Source organism: Procambarus clarkii, chromosome 2 (genome assembly GCF_040958095.1).
Source record: "Procambarus clarkii isolate CNS0578487 chromosome 2, FALCON_Pclarkii_2.0, whole genome shotgun sequence".
Classification (NCBI taxonomy): domain Eukaryota; kingdom Metazoa; phylum Arthropoda; class Malacostraca; order Decapoda; family Cambaridae; genus Procambarus; species Procambarus clarkii.
The window spans coordinates 13,018,669-13,040,126 of record NC_091151.1 but is presented as its reverse complement, the minus strand read 5'-3'; the positions used below and the strand labels follow the sequence as shown (position 1 = coordinate 13,040,126).

Here is a 21,458-nt window from a genome sequence, read left to right as displayed (position 1 = left end):
CCCTCTTCGCCCTTACTTCTTTACACAAGAGGGAGAACGGCTTGTGTAAAATCCTGATTTGTGCCTCGGAGAAGCTGCAATATCCTGCATGTTCTACTGGACTTCGGTTTCAACTCCTCGACCATGTCGTAGCTCAGTCCATTAAAGCAGCATCTGGGATGCTCTCGGACGCAGGTTCGAATCCTCGTCACGGCCCTTGTGGATTTGTTCAGACAGATGTTTAAACTGGCATTCATCTCAACCGGATCATCACTACCTGTTCTGTCGTAGGTATTTAAAAGGTGAGATTTAATGTTTCTGTGATTTTCCGCACAAATATAGAATTGGAAAAGGAGCTGTAATGTTCCCGAATGTTCAGGTCTCCAGCAGCAGCAGCATTGTTGCTGCTGCTGCTGCTGCTGCTGCTAGACTGTACTGCAGAAGCAGATAGAGAGGGAGGGAAGCAGCCACAGCTGTGAGGTAACCTGACCTCCAAAGAGGCAAAGTTCCTACAGGAAACAAATCACCAGAACAATATGATGGTAGTGCAAGATAAAAAGAGTAATTAAGAGGTAGTACCATAAGTTTAAAAATTTATAAATAAATAAAGGCTAGACTAAAACACAGGAATTTTTTTACCTAATGAGTATAGTAGGGTCTAACAGTAGTTTAAAGGAAAAGAAAACAATTGTTAATTTATTTACAATATGAACTATTGATCAATATAACAACTTGTTTTCTTTCAATAATTTTGTAACAATCCTAAGTGTGTTGTTAATAAACTCATCATGACTAACATTTGGATCCTAAGATTTAAATTTTTGTCTATCTGATATAAGACTAATGAAAAGCAGTGGTATAGTGGACTTTAGTTTGAGAAGAGGTACAGACCTTCTAGCTGTGCTTGAACTCCATTTTATTTGGTTGACTGTTACTGTGTGTGTGTGTGTGGTGTGTGTGTGTGTGTGTGTGTGTGTGTGTGTGTGTGTGTTCCACACACAAACGAATATTCACCTTTCTACTTTACCTATTATTCCCATTGACCTCATTGTGTGTGCTATCACTCCATGATCACGTTTATGAAATACCTATGTGAAGTCCGTGTATACCACATCTGCATTCTGTTTTTCTACTAATACCTCGGTTATTTTGTCGGAGTGGTCAAGTAACTGCGATAGGCACAATCTTCCTACTCTAGATCCATGTTGACCTGGGATGTGGAGGTCATGGGTCTCCAGGAAACTGGAGACCAGGGGCCAGATTCCCGAAGCAGTTACGCAAGCACTTACGAACCTGTCCATCTTAATCTTTGGCGGTTTTGTTTACACTTATTAAACAGTTAATGAGCTCCAAATTACCAGGTTGCTGTTTATAACAACAACAGTTAATTGGGAGGTTTTCATGCTTGAAAACTGTTTTAATAAATGTTATCGAAGTCGCCAAGGATTGAGGAAATATGTACACGTTCGTAAATACTTGCTTAACTACTTCGTGAATCTGGCCCCTGACCCGTGATCTCTCACTCAAATACGTTTATGTGGGTCGTTAGTGCCACTGGTCTATAATTCTTTGCCAATGCTTTGCTCCCTACCTTGTTAGTAGTAGGCACCTATCAGTCTCAGGAGACTATGGAGTTGCGCTCTGGTTGTCGGTCTGGAGGGGCCTCACCAGGGCACAAAGCCAGGGTAGGTTGATTCGGGGGAGAAGCTGTTACCCAGGCAGCAGGTCCCCCCTCTCCATGGCGCTGAAAGTCTCCAATGGAAAGGCATACGCCAATACGATTGGTTCCAGCGCCGTCGCTGGAACTGTGAGTTCCGGGGTTGACCTCGAAGGTGGTGAAGGGCACAGGGACCTCCAACCCCAATAGGTTTTGCTCCTCCCTTGTAAAGAGGAGCAAAACCTATTAATTTCAGCGAATCTGGTATCTCCCCTGTGTCAAAGATATTTCTCCCCACTATTCTCCCCACAGGGAGCCGGTCGGCCGAGCGGACAGCACACTGGACTTGTGATCCTGTGGTCCTTGGTTCGATCCCAGGCGCTGGCGAGAAACAATGGGCAGAGTTTCTTTCACCCTATGCCCCTGTTATCTAGCAGTAAAATAGGTACCTGGGTGTTAGTCAGCTGTCACGGGCTGCTTCCTGGGGGTGGAGGCCTGGTTGAGGACCGGGCCGCGGGGACACTAAAGCCCCGAAATCATCTCAAGAAGATGCTACTGGCACTTAGCATGTCTTTATAAATATTAAATAACACGAGTCTGGACCCGGGGAAAGAGTCCATGTTATCAATTTCTCCTTCAAAATCTGCAAAAATTCGAGTTAATATGTCAAAATTTCATGTTTGGATATCAGGCATAAAGATGATGTCCGGATCTTCCATACACACAGAAATCACAATAGCGTAATGCATCAAATGATGCATCTATATCACCTGCGTCTATCCCCTCGAACGCAGGTTCGAATCCTCGTCACGGCCCTTGTGGATTTGTTCATCCGGATCGTCCACTTTCATGCTATTTATTGGGATGCTAAACAATTGTTTAAGTAATAAAAAATGCTGAAGCCTAAAAACAGCCGTAGAAATCACATTGTTTTGGGGGGTTTCAGTAATATCTTTATCATGTGTATGAACCTTCACTTGTAAAGAAAAAAAAGGTCCAATACATAGTTTTTTTGTGATTTCGCATATATGAAGAAATTTGTTTTTCTTTCTCTTGAATGGCTTTGTCGTAATTGCATTTCATCAATCTGATATAATTGCTTTAGTCTTTGGTAGATTAATTCAAACTCCGTTTAAATTATTGCATCTTTGTAGGGATAGTTGTCTCCTTAAACATTTTCGTTATTATCTTCTTTTGTAGTGCCGTCTGCGTTCTCTTTCTTCGTTGGTCCTCTTTCTGGCTCTCAACACAGGAACAAGTTTCAGAAAGACTTCATATTTTTTGGAAGTTAGTTGTTCTATGTCTTGTTTAGGATTTGTATGGCTTATAAACATTCAATGGGGAAACTGTTTGTTCCCTGTATCTTTTCCCAGTCAATCCTTTTATTATAATTTAGTTTATAGAATAACCTCTCTCGCTTGATAAATGTTTTAGGCCTATTAAAAGTACTGATGTTGGTTTGCACTTAAATGAGCTTGTGATCTGAGTGTGTTTTATCCAAGATTATAATGTCGCTGATTGTCATCTTTGTAGGTGAAGTTCAGATCTAGAATATTTTCGTTCCTAGTTGACACTTATCTGCTGGTTAAGTTAAAATTTATCACGGAATCTAAGTAGTTCATTAGAATAATAAACAAGTTTATTAGATCTTCTTACTAGAAGAAAAGAGAAAAGAAAGATGTTAACTCTACTCCCAGTAGAGTTAACTACCACCGCATTTGGAGAGTTAAGCAGCTCAGAGCATACAAGATCTTCTCCTATATACAGACCTACTCCTCCATGTGACCTATTTACCCGATCACGTCTATATAGATAATATTGTTATCCAGATCTCACTGTCTAATAGATCCCATGCATGGGTTTGTGTGAAAGGTCCAAATACTGTTTGACTCGGCGAAGAGGCCCTTTATGAACCGTGTTTTTTTTTCTCTCCAGTTTTTCGACCTTGAATGCTGTCAAATATGAATGAGGTTACTGCATTTGAGGTAATTTGATGAAAATTTTTCAGGCAAGTCCATTATGTGTGGACATATTGGTTTTGTTCTGACCAGTACTGATTGTTGCAAGTTTACTTGTTGCCTGTTGTTGTTGTACCTCTGTTGTGGGATATAATTGTATGTGATTCTTGTATGTAAGTGGGTCTTTCAGCCAGTTCTATACACTCTGTTCCACCTTTTATAACCTCTCTTGTCTGGATATAAAAAATTGACTTTCTTCAACGCCATTTTTTTGTTTACCACTCTTCATTTAGCGTTCTGTCTCTTTCACGTGAAAGTATGGTTAGCTGAGGTCAGCATTTTCATCCCTCAGTGTGGTTTCGCACATGACAGGATGGAGAAATCTACATTTTGATCTTAAGCGACATTTTCCTTTCGAAAGTATTTAAACTTAAGGATTAGAATGCAGCTACTACAATCCTTTCTATTTCCAGATTATCATTCTGCATATGGCCTTTACATGTTTGTACTTGTATAGACATTTTAAAGTTGAATGCACTAGTTAATTTGTTCACAACATACTTAGAAGGGTCTTTCTGTTCCAGATGTGTGAGGGCGCTACAGGTGTTTGAAGGAGCTGCAGGTGTGAGAGATGGCGCTACAGGTACATGTATTCACCTGGTTGTGCTTGCGGGGGTTGAGCTTTTGCTCTTTGGTCCCGCCTCTCAACTGTCAATCAACAGGTGTACAAATTCCTGAGCCTACTGGGCTCTATCATATCTACATTTGAAACTGTATATGGAGTCAGCCTCCACCACATCACTGCCTAATGCATTCCATCTGTTAACTACTGACACTGAAAAAGTTCTTTCTAACGTCCCTGTGGCTCATGTGGGTTCTCAGTTTCCACCCGTGTCCCCTTGTTCGTGTACCACCAGTGTTGAATAGTTTATCCTTGTCTACCCGGTCGATTCCCCGGAGGATTTTGTAGGTTGTGATCATATCTCCCCTTACTCTTCTGTCTTCCAGTGTCGTAAGGTGCATTTCCCGCAGCCTTTCCTCGTAACTCATGCCTCTTAGTTCTGGAACTAGTCTAGTGGCATACCTCTGAACTTTTTCCAGCTTCGTCTTGTGCTTGACAAGGTACCGGCTCCATGCTGGGGCCGCATACTCCAGGATTGGTCTAACATATGTGGTATACAAGATTCTGAATGATTCCTTACACAGGTTCCTGAAGGCTGTTCTGATGTTAGCCAGCCTCGCATATGCCGCAGATGTTATTCTTTTGATGTTGGCTTCAGAAGACAGGGTTGGTGTGATATCAACTAGATCCTTCTCTCTGTCCGTTTCATGAAGGACTTCATCTCCCATTCTGTATCCTGTGTCTGGCCTCCTGTTTCCACTGCCTAGTTTCATTTCCTTACATTTACTCGAGTTGAAATTTAGTAGCCATTTGTTAGACTATTCACGCAATTTGTCTAGGTCATTTTAGTCTCGTACTGTCTTCCTCCATCTTAATCCTCATAATTTTTGCATCATCAGCAAACAATGAGAGGAATGATTCTATACCACCTGGAAGATCACTTACATGTATAAGAAACAGTATGGGTCCAAGGACTGAACCTTGCGGGACCCTACTGGTGACTATTGAATATCGCCACTCTGAGACCTCACCCCGCACAGTGACTCGCTGCCTTCTGTTACTTAGGTACTCCCTTATCCAATGGAGTACCTTCCCTTTCACTCCTGTCTGCATCTCCAGCTTCCGCACTAGTCTCTAGTGTGGCACTGTGTCAAATGCTTTGACAATCTAAAAATATGCAGTCTGCCCACCCCTCTCTTGCTTGTCTGATTCTTGTTGCCTGATTGTAGTATTCAATTAATCCTGTGAGGCATGACTTGCCATCCCTGAAACCATGTTGGTGTTGTGACAAGTTCCTTCGCTCCAGATGTTCGACTAGCTTTTTCGCACAATTTTTCTCCATTTGCTTGCATGGTATGCAAGTTTGGGACATTAGCCTGTAGTTCAGTGCCTCCTGTCTATCCCCTTTCTTGAATATTGGAACTACGTTTGCTTCTTTCCATATTTCTGGCAGTTCACCTGTTACCAGTGATTTGTTTTACACTATGGAGAGTAGCAGGCACAGTGCTTCTGCTCCTTCCTTTAGTATCCATGGCGATATTCCATTCGGGCCTATAGCCTTCGTCACATCCAGCTCTAGTAAAAGCTTCCTTACATCTCCACTGGTAATCTCAAATTCCTCTAAGCGGTGCCTGGTTAATTATTCCTTCTCTTATCTCTGGAACTTCTCCTTGTTCTAATATGAGGACTTCCTGGAACTTCATATTGAGTTCCTCGCACACTTCTTTGTAATTTGTAGTGAATCTGTCTGCCCGTATCCTCAGTTTTATTACCTGTTCCTTCACTGTTGTCCTTCTCCTGATGTGGCTGTGCAGCAATTTGAGTTGGGTCTTAGCCTTGCTTGCTATGTCGTTTTCATATTGCCCTTCTTCCTCTCTTCTCACCCTGACGTAATCATCTGTCTCTCTGGTAACTTTCTCAGCTCTCAAGTGTCCTGTTATTTCTATAGTTTCTCCATGCTGTTTTACTTTGTTGCTTTGCTACTTTGTTGTAATCAGAGATGTAAGCTAGTTAGCTTACATCTCTGATTAAACCATGGGTTTCTCATCTGCATTTCATTTTTTACCTTTTTAACCGGGATAAACTTTTCTGCTGCCTCCTTGCACTTCTGCGTGATGTATTCCATCATGTTTTGGGCCGTCTTTCCCCTTAGCTCTGATTCCCATGTTATATCCGTTAGGAATTTTCTTATCTCCTTGTAATTTCCCTCACGGAATGCCAGCCTTTTTCTTTCAGTTCCCTTTCTCGAGTACTTTAGCCCTTCTTCGACCAGATACTCAAACGTCAGTACACTGTGATCGCTCATTCCTACTGGGACCTCGAAGTCAATTTCCCTATGTCGGAGTCATGCAGAGTGAAGACTAGGTCGAGTCTCGCTAGTTCATCGTTTCCCCTCATCCTTGTGGGTTCCCTGACATGTTGGCTTAGAAAGTTTCTTGTCGCCACCTCCACTAGTTTGGCTCTCCATGTATCCTCTCCTCCGTGCGGTTCTGTGTTCTCCCAGTCTTTCCTTCCTTGATTGAAGTCCCCCATGATGAGCAGATGGGATCGATTTTTACAGGCAGCAGAGCCTGCCCTCTCAATTATGTTATCTGCCATATTGTTTCTGTCATACTCTTGCCTGTGTCTTCTGTCATTTGGTGGAGGGTTCAATATCACTGCTACTACTACTATAGGTCCTCCCAAGCCTGTAAGGTAAGATTTACCCTCCCTGAACCCATGTTGATGGGTTGTCACAAAGTCTCATCTCTCCAAATGTGTTTCTAGGTTTTTTCTCATAATCTTCTCCATCACCTTGCATGATATACAAGTTAAGGACACTGGCCTGTAATTCAGTGCCTCTTGTGTCACCCTTTTTTGTATATTAAGACTACATTAGCCGTCTTCCATATTTCTGACAAACAAAGTGCTCCTGCACACTCTTTCAATACCCATGGTGAGATTCCGTCTGGCCCAATAGCTTTTCTCACGTCCTGCTCCAATAAGTATTTCTTAACCTCATCTCTTGTAATTTCGAACCTTTCCAAGGTCGCCTGGTTTGCTGCCACCTCTCCTAGCGCAGTGACTTCACCTTGTTCTATTGTAAAGACCTCCTGGAACCTTTTGTCGAGTTCTTCACACACCTCTTTGTCATTCTGTGTGTACCTGTCCTCACCCACCCTAACTTTCATCCCCTGTTCCTTCACTGTTGTCTTCCTGATGTGACTATGTAGTAGTTTTGGTTCGGTCATGGCTTTGTTAGCTATATAATTTTCATACCTTTTCTCAGCTGCTCTTCTCACACTAACATACTCGTTCCTGGTTCTCTGGTAGGCCTGGCCTGCGATGCACTCCCACTGGTCCTTGAGGTGCTTCCAGGGCTTAGTGTCCCCGCGGCCCGGTCGTCGACCAGGCCTCCTGGTTGCTGGACTGATCAACCAGGCTGTTAGACGCGGCTGCTCGCAGCCTGACGTATGAGTCACAGCCTGGTTGATCAGGTATCCTTTGGAGGTGCTTATCCAGTTCTCTCTTGAACACTGTGAGGGGTCGGCCACTTATGCCCCTTATGTGTAGTGGAAGCGTATTGAACAGTCTTGGGCCTCTGATGTTGATAGTTCTCTCTCAGAGTACCTGTTGCACCTCTGCTTTTCAACGGGGGTATTCTGCACATCCTGCCATGCCTCCTGGTCTCATGTGATGTTATTTCTGTGTGCAGGTTTGGGACCAGCCCCTCTAATATTTTCCACGTGTAAATTATTATGTATCTCTCCCGCCTGCGCTCAAGGGAGTACAGTTTAGGCTCTTTAGTCGGTCCCAGTAATTTAGATGTTTTATTGAGTGGATTCTAGCAGTAAAGGATCTCTGCACGCTCTCCAGGTCAGCAATTTCTCCAGCTTTGAAAGGGGCTGTCATTGTGCAGCAGTACTCCACTCTAGAGAGCACAAGCGTTTTGAAAAGTATCATCATCGGTATAGCATCTCTAGTGTGAAAAGTTCTTGTTATCCAACCTGTCATTTTTCTTGCAGTTGTGACGGCTACTTTATTGTGTTCTTTAAAGGTAAGGTCTTCCGACATGAGTACACCCAGATCCTTTACATTGCCTTTTCGTTCTATGTTATGATTTGCCTGAGTTTTGTACGTGGTTTCTTTTTTATATTTTCAATTTTTTCCGTAGCGCGTATCTCTCTCTACTTTCAGGTGTTCTGTTATTACGGAAGTTCCTCCATGCTCTTTTGTTCAGCTCCTTTGCTTTCATACATTCCCTATTAAACCACGGATTCTTCTTTTGCTTCTCTCTCTTTCCTGTCGGGCCGGGACAAACCTGCTTACAACCTCCTGGCACTTTTGGGTGACAGTCCATCATGTCTTGTACAGACTTGGTTCCGAGTTACGTGTCCCATTGTATTCCTTAGGAATTTATTCATCTCATAGTTTCCCTTTCGGTACGCCAGCCCTTTGTTTCCCAGTTCCTTTTTGGTGCAGATAATTCCCAGCTCAACCAGGTACTCAAAGCTCAATACACTGTGATCACTCATTCCCAGAGGGGCTTCCAACTTAACTTCCCTTATATCCGACTCATTTAGGGTAAATATCAGATCAAGCAAGGCTGGTTCATCCTCTCCTCTCATTCTTGTCGGTCCCTTGACGAGTTGACAGAGTTTCTTGTTGCCACGACCAGCAGCTTAGCTCTCCATGTGTCTGGTCCTCCATGTGGGTCTCCGTTCTCCCAATCTATTTTCCCATGGTTGAAGACTCCCATGATTAGTAGTCTGGATCCGTTCCTGCTAGCCACAGAAGCTGCTGCTCTCTATTATATTGATGGTGGCCATATTGTTTCTATCATATTCCTGTCTGGGTCTTCTGTCAGGGTTATATATGACTACTACTATAATTATCTGTCCTCTAGTTACTATGGTGCCTGATATGTAGTCACTGAAACCTTCACAGTTCTGATTTACCATCTCTTCAAAACTCCAACCTTTTCTTATCAGCAAAGCTACACCACCACCTCCTCTCCCTTCTCTCTTTCCTCACTACATAGTAGTCCTGTGGAAACACTGCGTTTATGGTTTTCGTTAGCTTTGTTTCTGTGAGTGCTATTATGTCTGGGTTTTCTTCTAGTCCCCCTTTCTCCAAGTTCACTTGTTTTATTTGTAATCCCATCAATGTTAGTGTACATCGCCTTGAAGCTCACTTACTTCTGTTCATTTTCTAGTTCCCTTCTTGGCGAGCATTCTGCTGGTGTGGGAAGCTGTTCCGTGGGTGAGAAGATCTGTGAGGTGGTTTGCAGGGTCTCAGAGGATTTTGGGGGGGGAGGGGGTGCAAGGGAAGGGGGACAGGTAGGGTGTGGGTTAAGGAGATGGGGGGGGGACAGGGAGGATACGGGGTGAGGGGGAGGAGGGATCGGGAGAGTATGGGATGAAGGGGGAGGGGGACAAGGGGGGGGAGGCGAGAGGGGGGACATGGTGGGAATGGGGGAGAGGTGAAAGGGTCAGAATGGGGGGGGGGCGGAGGGGGGGGGTGAGCATTTGCGTGGGGGGCAGGTAGGGTGAGGGGAAGGGAGGGTTTCTATGCAGAGGGGGGTGGAGTTGTTGCCCTCCCCTCTGGTGTTGCTGGGATGCTGGTTGTGGGTTCCCCTCTTATCTCTGGGACTGTTGTGTTGGGGGCTGCGATTTCCTGGTTTGCTCCTCTCTCCCTGCGCTTCCTCCTTGCCTCTGCTGCCCTGGCTCTCTCCTCCTTCGTCCTGTCTCTCTACAGGAATACTTTCTTGTATTCCTCCACATACTGCAGACGACTCTTCCTTTCTAAAATAACCTCTTTGGTGGCCCTGTGTGTGTGTACTCACCTAGTTGTACACACCTAGTTGTGCTTGCGGGGGTTGAGCTCTGGCTCTTCGGTCCCGCCTCTCAACTGTCAATCAACAAGTGTACAGGTTCCTGAGCCTATCGGGCTCTATCATATCTACACTTGAAACTGTGTATGGAGTCAGCCTCCACCACATCACTTCCTAATGCATTCCATTTGTCAACCACTCTGACACTAAAAAAGTTCTTTCTAATATCTGTGTGGCTCATTTGGGCACTCAGTTTCCACCTGTGTCTCCTAGTGCGTGTGCCCCTTTTGTTAAACAGCCTGTCTTTATCAACCCTGTCGATTCCCTTGAGGATCTTGAATGTGGTGATCATGTCCCCCCTAACTCTTCTGTCTTCCAACGAAGTGAGGTTTAATTCCCGTAGTCTCTCCTCGTAGCTCATACCTCTCAGCTCGGGTACTAGTCTGGTGGCAAACCTTTGAACCTTTTCCATTTTAGTCTTATGCTTGACTAGAAATGGACTCCATGCTGGTGCCGCATACTCCAGGATTGGTCTGACATATGTGGTATATAATGTTCTGAAAGATTCCTTACACAAGTTTCTAAAGGCCGTTCTTATGTTAGCCAACCTGGCATATGCTGCTGCTGTTATCCTCTTGATATGAGCTTCAGGGGACAGGTCTGGCGTGATATTAACCCCCAGGTCTTTCTCTCTCTCGGACGCTTGAAGTATTTCATCTCCCAAGTGATACCTTGTATCTGGTCTCCTGCTTCCTACCCCTATCTTCATTACATTACATTTGCTTGGATTAAACTGTAACAGCCATTTGTTCGACCATTCCTGCAGCTTGTCCAGGTCTTCTTGAAGCCTCAAGCTGTCCTCCTCTGTCTTAATCCTTCTCATAATTTTGGCGTCGTCAGCAAACATTGAGAGGAATGAGTCTATACCCTCTGGGAGATCATTTACGTATATCAGAAACAGGATAGGTCCAAGTACAGAGCCCTGTGGGACTCCACTGGTGACTTCACGCCAGTCTGAGGTCTCACCCCTCACTGTAACTCTCTGCTTCCTATTGTTTAGGTACTCCCTTACCCACTGGAGTGCCCTACCAGTTACTCCTGCCTGTTTCTCCAGCTTATGCATCAACCTTTTATGGGGTACTGTGTCAAAGGCTTTCCGACAGTCCAAAAAAATGCAGTCCGCCCACCCTTCTCTTTCTTGTTTAATCTTTGTCACCTGATTGTAGAATTCAATCAATCCTGTAAGGCAAGATTTACCCTCCCTGAACCCATGTTGATGGGTTGTCACGAAGTCTCTTCTCTCCAGATGTGTTACTAGGTTTTTTCTCACGATCTTCTCCATCACATTGCATGGTATACAAGTTAAAGACACTGGCCTGTAGTTCAGTGCCTCTTGTCTGTCACCCTTTTTGTATATTGGTACTACATTAGCAGTCTTCCATATTTCTGGTAGGTCCCCCGTTTCCAGTGACCTACTATACACTATGGAGAGTGGTAGGCAAAGTGCTCCGCAACACTCTTTCGATACCCATGGCGAGATTCCATCCGTCCCAACAGCTTTTCTCACATCCAGCTCCAATAGGAGCTTCTTGACCTCATCTCTTGTAATTTCGAACCTATCCAAGGTCACCTGGTTTGCTGCCACCTCTTCTAGCGCCGCGACATCTCCCTGTTCTATTGTAAAGACCTCCTGGAACCTTTTGTTGGGTTCTTCACACACCTCTCTGTCATTCTCTGTGTGCCTGTCCTCGCCCACCCTAAGTTTCATCACCTGTTCCTTCACTGTTGTCTTCCTCCTGATGTGACTGTGTAGTAGCTTTGGTTCGGTCTTGGCTTTATTAGCTATATCATTTTCATACCTTTTCTCAGCTGCTCTTCTCACACTGACATATTCGTTCCCGGTTCTCTGGTATCTCTCTCTACTTTCTGGTGTTCTGTTATTACGGAAGTTCCTCCATGCCCTTTTGTTCAGCTCCTTTGCTTTCATACATTCCTTATTAAACCACGGATTCTTCCTTTGCTTCTCTGTTTTTTCCTGTCGGGCTGGGACAAACCTGTTTACAGCCTCCTGACATTTTTGGGTGACATAGTCCATCATGTCTTGTACGGACTTGGTTCCGAGTTCTGTGTCCCAATGTATATCCCATAGGAATTTATTCATTTCCTCATAGTTTCCCTTTCGGTACGCCAGCTCTTTGGTTCCCAGTTCTTTTTTGGGGGTGATAATTCCCAGCTCAACCAGGTACTCAAAGCTCAATACACTATGATCACTCATTCCCAAGGGGGCTTCCAACTTAACTTCCCTTATATCCGACTCATTTAGGGTAAATATCAGATCAAGCAAGGCTGGTTCATCCCCTCCTCTCATTCTTGTCGGTCCCTTGACGTGTTGACTTAGAAAGTTTCTTGTTGCCACATCCAGCAGTTTAGCACTCCATGTGTCAGGGCCTCCATGTGGGTCTCTGTTCCCCCAATCTATCTTCCCATGGTTGAAGTCTCCCATGATTAGAAGTCTGGATCCGTTCCTGCTAGCCACAGAAGCTGCTCTCTCTCTTATTATTCTAGTGCCCATTCTCCAAGTTCACTTGTTTTATTTGAAATCCCATCTTTGTTAGTGTACATCGCCTTGAAGCTCACTTTCTTCTGTCCATTTTCTTGTCCCTTTCTTGGCGAGCATTCTGCTGGTGTTGGAAGCTGTTCCGTGGGTGAGAGGATCTGTGAGGTGGTTTGCAGGGTCTCAGAGGATTTTGGAGTGGGGGGTGGGGGTTTAAGGAAAGGGGGGACAGGTAGGGTGTGGGTTAAGGAGGTAGGGGGGACATGGAGGATACGGGGTGAGGGGGGAGGAGGGATAGGGAGGGTATGGGATGAAGGGGGAGGGGGGGACAGGGGGGAAAAGGTGGGAGGGGGGACATGATGGGAATGGGGAAGGGGTGTCAGGGTCAGAATGGGGTGGGGAGGGAGGGAGGGTGGGTTGGGTGGGGGCAGGTAGGGTGAGGGGAAGGGAGGGTTTCTATGCAGAGGGGGGTGGTGGGGTTGCCCTCCCCTCTGGTGTTGCTGGGATGCTGGTTTTGGGTTCTCCTCTTGTCTCTGGGACTGTTGTGTTGGGAGCTGTGATTTCCTGGTTTGCTCCTCTCCATCCCTGCGCTTCCTCCTTGCCTCTGCTTGCCCTGGCTCTCTCCTCCTTCGTCCTGTCCCTCTGCAGGAAACTTTTTTTTGTATCCCTCCACATGCTGCAGACGACTCTTCCTTTCGAGAATGTCCTCCTTCGTGGTTTCGTTGTAAACACCACCTTTACAAGTCGGTTTCTGTCCGTGTGTGTGTGTGTGTGTGTGTGTGTGTGTGTGTGTGAGTGTGTTGTGAGCTAAAGGTATGTGTGTGTGGGCGCTACAGATATGTGAGGAAGCTCGGGTTACAATACAGGAACACATTGCGGTATGACATGTATACAAGTTTTATGTTTGTTTTTTTGTTTTTTTTTTTGTTTTTTGCAGGGATATTCCTGCGCAGGGCCTTAATGTGGGTCCGCGCCGTTAGTGGGCCCTTAGTGTGGCCCTTAGTGGGCCAGCCTCTGGCTGGCCCACTAAGTATTGCTTGTTTGTTTTACTTGGCGGAGTGAGAGTATTTATGACTCGTATGATCGCTTCAGTAGTAAGATTTTGACAATATGTATTTAACAACTTCTGCTCTGTTGAATCTAAGTTGAAATTGTATACAAGTGATTTAGGTTTTAAATCATTGAGGACAACATTGGTTTATTAACATCAAATCAGATGCTTCGTATCATTGTGCATTAGACATCAACAAAAGACCTTGAAGATTCTACTAGTCTTATATTATTATATGAAGATGCTGTTTGATAATGTTCAAAGACTGACAACGACAGTAGTATCTACTGAAAATGTTTATGAACATTATTATGGGAACTAAATATATTTTTACAAGCACGGTGAAGGTCCAGCGGAGATGATCAATTATTAAATATTCTTTGAAGTGTATGGTGGTGGTATACGATAAGTTCTTGAAGACCGAGTGTATATTATTCCAGTATATGTGACTCTTAATCATGGAATAATTTTGATAGAGCATGAACAAGTCGGCAGCAAGAATAAAAACATTAGAACAGGAATGAAGGAAACTGCAGAGGGTCTATAGGCTCATACCTAGCAGCTCCTATTTATATCCACCCAAACTCAAGAGATCCTACGGCTGTTATGTTACCCTATAATTTTTTCGACAATCAACCCTGTTACCGAACCAGTATTTACCCAAGTCTTTCCCTAAATCTAAACTTGTTCAGTATATATCTATTGTTTCGCGTTCTGTTCAGTGAAATATGTAATACCTCATTAATATCTCCCTAGTTATGCCCCATTTATCCACTTGTACACAATAATCATGTCACGCCCTAACTCTTCGCTTTTCTAGAGAAGGTAAATAAAGGTTTTTGAATTTGTCCACTGTAGTATGGCGACCAAAACTGAACTGCATAATTTAAAAACTGGCCTAACAAGAGCAATATATATAAGACACCACGTGTCTGTACACGGTCAATGCCCCACAGGGAAGGCTATTCTTAGCAATGTGTGAAGCACAGTACAACAAACTCGAGCACCTCTCTTCCACCCCACACTCAGAAACCACTCCACTCACACCCAGACTATACTTCCAAGCCCTCAACCCAGCGCCTCACTGCAGTCCACACCCGTCATCGCATCTACTTGCCAACACTAACAACTTGCTCCACTCCCGAGTCCGAAGGTGGACGAGATGATGGCCCTTGCTAAAGCCTGTGTGAAATTGACAATCCACATGTCCAGTTGGAACATCTCTACATTCGCGACACTCGTTCACCAATTACTAATAGCCAACTAACTGCCAGCCGTTGAAATACCCCTAAATTGAGCCCATAGGTACCACAATTAAAGTACCAGACGTCCGTCTTCCCAACAGGTTATGCCAATATCACTGGACACACACAGATCTACCCACCCAGCCCCTCACAGAAGACATAAACGAGGTCTCTTTCCCCCCCCCCCCTCTCCCTCTGTGGGAAATTTACCGGTGAATAATTGATTTATCTTAATTAAATTTTTAAATTTTGCCCGAGGGGCGAGTTTATTGGGCAGCGCCACTCATCTTGAGTGAACATACCGCCATAGCAGAATGTACAACCACTCCCCAATAGGAAGAAAACCCGCTGGGTTGTTCATCCTGTCACTTGTACCCAGACACAGCTGGGACTTGCTTAACTGTCTCAAGTGAACAGCTCCTCAAACAAAAAAGATTAACAATTTATCAACCCTTAAAAGCTTACGTTATCTTGCGGGTGCAAAATGGGGAAATCTTTTTTAAGAACAGTATCAATATTTGACAAATAGTGTTTTCCTAACTCAAACAATGTGGGGTTCATTATTCTACACACATTTCCTAATGTCTCTCAGGTGTTCACATTCACGTAGATAGTGGTCAAGGCGGTGTCCATCACTCTCACCACAGATTCTGCAACTTCGCTGATCAACTGTTGTTTCCATTCCATATCTCCATGGATATTTGTATCCCAGACGGATTCTCGCTATTACTGATTCTCTCGTCGTCGTCGTCCTCTTCGGCCATAATGATTGGGATTGCCAGCTGCAACCATGTTGTACCATCGTACAGATTCGCTGGTTTGTGCTTCTATCTTCTTTCCTCAGTTACCTTGTCACGGTGATTTATCTAAATTTAATGTGAATTTATTGTAATTTTATTTATTACTTCGGATTGAACTGTGTGTAATTTGTCACCAGTTAAATAACTTTTTCACAAATTGGGGAGGGTTAATAATTATTAAATTTGGTTTTAGCGTAATTAGACGGTCAACATTAATTTCACTAAGCCATAATCAATCTGTTTGTGTATATTGTTAGTATGAATGTATTATAACCTTATCTGACTGATGACTGTAAAGAGTCATCATGGAACCGGTGTAAGACACATGAGTAGGCCAGCCACACTTGTGGTCTCGTGGTCATGCAACCTGTCCTCTTACAAATAATGTAGGAATTTGGCCGTTTAACCCTATGGCAGAGAATGGATGCAATATGAACATTAACAAATTAAAATGTTGAATTTTTTCCAAAACGGTAAGTTAAGGGTCCTAGGAGAATTTCTTCCCTCCCAACCTACCAAACTTTCAAAAGTCATGAAAAACGTTAATTGAAATTTACCTTCCCGAGTAATCCAGACGACTCAAACTGAAAACGGGACAGTACATCACTTTCGTGAGCCGATTTCATTTCAAATTTCATCCATTTTTGGCCAAAGCGCACATACGAGCGAAGAGCAATGCTATTTTTAATTTAGACAGGATGGTCTGTTGGTGTGGTGTCTGTTGGTGGGGTGTGTTCAGATCAATCCGTTGGGGGTGTGGGGGAGGAGAGGGAATAGGGACCAAATTTGTCCACCCTGTGACGGGTAGGGACCTCATTTGTCTTGTGTGTGTGGGTTGGGTGGGCAGATCTTGGTGTGTCCAGTTATATTTGACATAACCGATTCTAATATTTGACTATCTGATATTTGACATCTAACGATTCTTCGCGGCGGGGGATCGTATTCCAGGGAACATAGGATTAAGGACTTGCCGAAACGCTACGCGTACTAGTGGCTGTACAAGAATGTAATAACTCTTGTATATATATATATAAAAAAAAAAACAAAAAAAAAAAAAACCTGGGGGGGAGACGGAGCTCGACGATGTAACTGAGAGGCGAGGCTCAAGGCTTCCACTACTGTGGAGTTGCTGCTTCCTCTGTGTTTGGACTGTCGCTGCTGCCAATGCTAGACACAAGCCTCGGCTCTGCTACCTCCCTCAAGGCTAGACTGGAGACTCGCTCCTGCTTCACTGCTAGACTGCTGCTGCTGCTGCTGCTGCTGCTGCTGCCAATACCGGTAACGGACCTTGGAACCAGACACAATATTGCCATGAATACCGAGAGAGGCAACTGAAACATTCTGCAACCCACTTGCCATAATATTTAATTTCTCTTTAAATGAATGTGTAATGTGGCACCAGTCCTACAAGAAAGGGGGAAGACAAACCGTTAAACACAGACCCGCATTACTGACAAGTATTCCCTACAAGTTAGAGAAACTGATCCGTAGCGGGCTAGTGCAACGTTTTGAACAAATAAATTTTGTTTCGAGGCGCCAGCACGATTTTAATAAAGGAAAAAATCCTACTTGATAAACTTGCTGGAATGCTATAAGATGAAGGCAGAAATCAAACAAGACAGAAAGATGGGCAGAATGCATATTCGTCGTCTGCGAGGAAACATTTTATACGATCCTGCATGAAAGACTCGTACTGAAATTAGAGGAGCAGGCTGGCGTAACAGGAAAAGTCTTAGTGTGGTCAGAGAATATATATATCTAAAGAAGGAAGTAAAAGGGCAGACATATCAGAGTGGAGAGAGAAGTTACAAGTGAAGTACCACAAGGGTCGCTTCTAGGACCCAAACTGTTTAAAATTTATGGCAATCACCTAACAGACGAAATATTTTCCTTTATCAATATTTACAAATGATGCTAAGCTAATGAGAAGTCAGGACAGTGATTGTGAGGCATTCAATCAAATTTGGACATGCTTCAAAAATGGCTGTTAGTTTAACCCAGCCAAATGTAAAGTTATGAGGAAGGGAACAGGCGCACTAAGACCAGTACAGCAATATAGAATAAATGGAAAGCAGATTATTTTATCGGATGGAAAAATTCTTGGAGTGGACATAACGCCATTTGTGATGCCAGAAGCTCACATTAGCAGAATAACAGCTGCATATAACGACATACTGGATAACATCCGTGTATCCTTCAGACAATTGGACAAGGGGGGGGCTTTCCGGTCCCTATATACAGCGAAGGTGAGACGCACACTTGAATATGGATCCCGAGCATGGAACCCTTGCCTATAAATGGACACGAAGAAAAAGAAGAAGAAGAAGACACTAGAAAAGGTCCAAAGATTTGCAACGAGACTCGTTCCTGAGCTGAAGGGTTTAAGCTATAAGGAAAGACAGAGAACTGGACCGTACCACACTGTAGGAAAGGGGAGAGAAGGGGGATATGATAATATATAAAATTCTAAGGGAAATTGACAAGGCAAAAAAAATAATACTGTTCAAAGCAAAGAACAGCAGAACGAGGGTCATAGAAGGAAATTAGAGACCCAAATGAGTCACATGGACGTCAGACAGAACTTTTTCAGTGTCAGAGCTGTCAATAAATGGAACTGGGTAAACGTTGAAGTCGTTGAAACTAATTAGATTAAAAAAAATGTGTGTAAATATTATTCAAGCGTGAGAAAGTAGACATTGCAATAATGTAAGAATGTTTAGAAGGCTGGGTTAGGAGCCTAGCTTGACACTGCAGGCACATCTAGGTGAGTACATCTAGGCAAGTTTATACAAACACAAACATGCATGCACGAGTCCTTGCAACAGTGTATAGCACTCTAGGGTCGTTGTTCTAAGGGCCCGGGTTTGATTCCCGGTCGAGACAGAGGAAATGGGCAGATTTCCTTCCACCTGATGTATCTTTTCATCCAGCAGTAAATAGATGCCTGGGAGCTATACAGCTGTTGCAGGCTGCTTCCTGGTGATGTGTGTGAGAGAGGAAAAAACACATGTGGTTGACATGAAAGGAAAATAATAGGGCTGGAGTCGGTAAATTACGCAACCAGCGATTCGCAAGGTGGAGTCAAAGAGCTAAGAGTTCGGCCCTACATGTTTGTTTTAGATTTAGGTACGCGGAAGGGAATGTCCATGTAGCACGGGATATAGTGATCCCGACCCTACAGGCACACAGTAAATACACACACACACACACACACGGGACGCTGAACACCGTAACTGGTTGCTGTACCTGGCCCCTGGCTTAGACCCCAACATAAGTTACAGAAGGCGTTATGGAGCTTCCAAGCTACTAGGTGGGTGTGGTAGTGGGTTTAATGTCCAGTAGTGAAGTATGTACTTTTAATACATACTCACACTTGCTCATACTTCACATTAATAGAAATAAACTCTCTTAATATTGTTGAAGTGACTTTACTTGTGAATCATTTGTATGTGAGGCGGCCTCATGTCAGGTGAGGTGAATGACGTCACAGGTAGTTGACCCGTGAGGCCAAGCTAGTCAAGAGGCGCGGCGGCGGGCAGTGTGGCGCGGGCCGGCGTGGGGAGAGGTGCTGCTCAGCGCCCGCCTCATTGGTTTTACTAAATTAGTCACCTGGACAGTCCTGTGCATGAGGTTACCTGCGCCAGACTTACAGGCAAGTTACTCTAGATGATTAGTTATTTTATCACATTGTATTCTCTTGGTAGAATTGTCTTTATTTGCTGTCTAAATAAACATAGTTATAGATGTTAAGGCTTTATTGAAAATAATTAAATTAGCTCAGGTTTACTCATTTAAGATAATGATATTGAGTAATGTCTAGGTAGACTTTTTCCCTAGCTTAAGACTTTGATGAAACTTATTAAAACAAAATTAAATTTTAAAACGACTACTGTGTGATTATCTATTCCACATCAGCGATTTGAGTGTCGACCTTATCGTGAAATTGACCGCTCGACCAAACGCAGGTGGAAAAATGTTTACAAAATTATTATAGTTAAATTCTGGCAGTTATAAGGTATTTCTTGTGAACTATCAGATTTCATTCCTTGAAACACGGAACAAAAGACTTATAATCTAGTAACCGGCACATACCCCACCCCCCGGCACATACCCCACCCCCCGGCACATACCCCCCCCCCCCGGCACATACCCCCCCCCCGGCACATACCCCCCCCCCCGGCACATACCCCCCCCCAGGCACATACCCCCCCCCCAGGCACATACCCCCCCCCCAGGCACATACCCCCCCCCCCGGCACATACCCCCCCCCCGGCACATACCCCCCCCCCGGCACATACCCCCCCCCCGGCACATACCCCCCCCCCCCGGCACATACCCCCCCCCCGGCACATACCCCCCCCCGGCACATACCCCCCCCCCGGCACATACCCCCCCCGGCACATACCCCCCCCCAGGCACATACCCCCCCCCAGGCACATACCCCCCCCCCAGGCACATACCCCCCCCGGCACATACCCCCCCCGGCACATACCCCCCCCCAGGCACATACCCCCCCCCAGGCACATACCCCCCCCGGCACATACCCCACCCCCCGGCACATACCCCCCCCCCGGCACATACCCCCCCCCGGCACATACCCCCCCCCGGCACATACCCCCCCCGGCACATACCCCCCCCGGCACATACCCCCCCCCGGCACATACCCCCCCGGCACATACCCCCCCCGGCACATACCCCCCCCGGCACATACCCACCCCCCGGCACATACCCCCCCGGCACATACCCCACCCCCCGGCACATACCCCCCCCGGCACATCCCCCCCCGGCACATACCCCACCCCCCGGCACATACCCCCCCCCGGCACATACCCCACCCCCCGGCACATACCCCACCCCCGGCACATACCCCACCCCCCGGCACATACCCCCCCCCCGGCACATCCCCCCCCCCGGCACATACCCCACCCCCCGGCACATACCCCCCCCCGGCACATACCCCCCCCCGGCACATACCCCACCCCCCGGCACATACCCCCCCCCGGCACATACCCCCCCCCCGGCACATACCCCCCCCGGCACATACCCCCCCCCCGGCACATACCCCCCCCGGCACATACCCCCCCCGGCACATACCCCCCCCCCGGCACATCCCCCCCCGGCACATACCCCACCCCCCGGCACATACCCCCCCCCGGCACATCCCCCCCCGGCACATACCCCACCCCCCGGCACATACCCCCCCCCCCAGGCACATACCCCCCCCCCAGGTACATACCCCACCCCCCGGCACATACCCCCCCCCCCGGCACATCCCCCCCCCGGCACATACCCCACCCCCCGGCACATACCCCCCCCCCCCCGGCACATCCCCCCCCGGCACATACCCCACCCCCCGGCACATACCCCACCCCCCGGCACATACCCCCCCCCCGGCACATCCCCCCCCCCGGCACATACCCCACCCCCCGGCACATACCCCCCCCCCGGCACATACCCCCCCCCCGGCACATACCCCCCCCGGCACATACCCCCCCCCCCCGGCACATACCCCACCCCCCGGCACATACCCCACCCCCCGACACATACCCCCCCCCCGGCACATCCCCCCCCGGCACATACCCCACCCCCCGGCACATACCCCCCCCGGCACATCCCCCCCCGGCACATACCCCACCCCCCGGCACATACCCCCCCCCGGCACATACCCCCCCCGGCACATACCCCACCCCCCGGCACATACCCCCCCCCCCAGGCACATACCCCACCCCCCGGCACATACCCCCCCCCGGCACATCCCCCCCCCGGCACATACCCCACCCC

The 21,458-nt window shown here is 46.4% G+C and overlaps 1 protein-coding gene across 10 annotated transcripts in view; it reads left to right on the top strand.

Annotated features, from left to right (window-relative positions):
• LOC138364257 (uncharacterized) overlaps positions 1 to 21,458 on the top strand; it is a 183,098-nt gene that overhangs the window by 105,404 nt on the left and 56,236 nt on the right. The window contains exons 1-2 of one of the 10 annotated variants that reach the window (XR_011228365.1): positions 4,173 to 4,216; positions 19,168 to 19,329. The exons of 2 other annotated variants lie outside the window; for them this stretch is intronic. Coding sequence is in view for 2 of the 8 variants with exons in the window: in XM_069323673.1 (XP_069179774.1) it covers positions 19,303 to 19,329 (27 nt within the window). In the remaining 6 variants the exon portion in view is untranslated. Of the gene's footprint in view, positions 1 to 4,172; positions 4,238 to 19,167; positions 19,330 to 21,458 lie in introns of those variants that run through there. 7 more of the 10 variants (XR_011228368.1, XR_011228363.1, XM_069323673.1 and 4 more) reach the window with 7 other exon arrangements.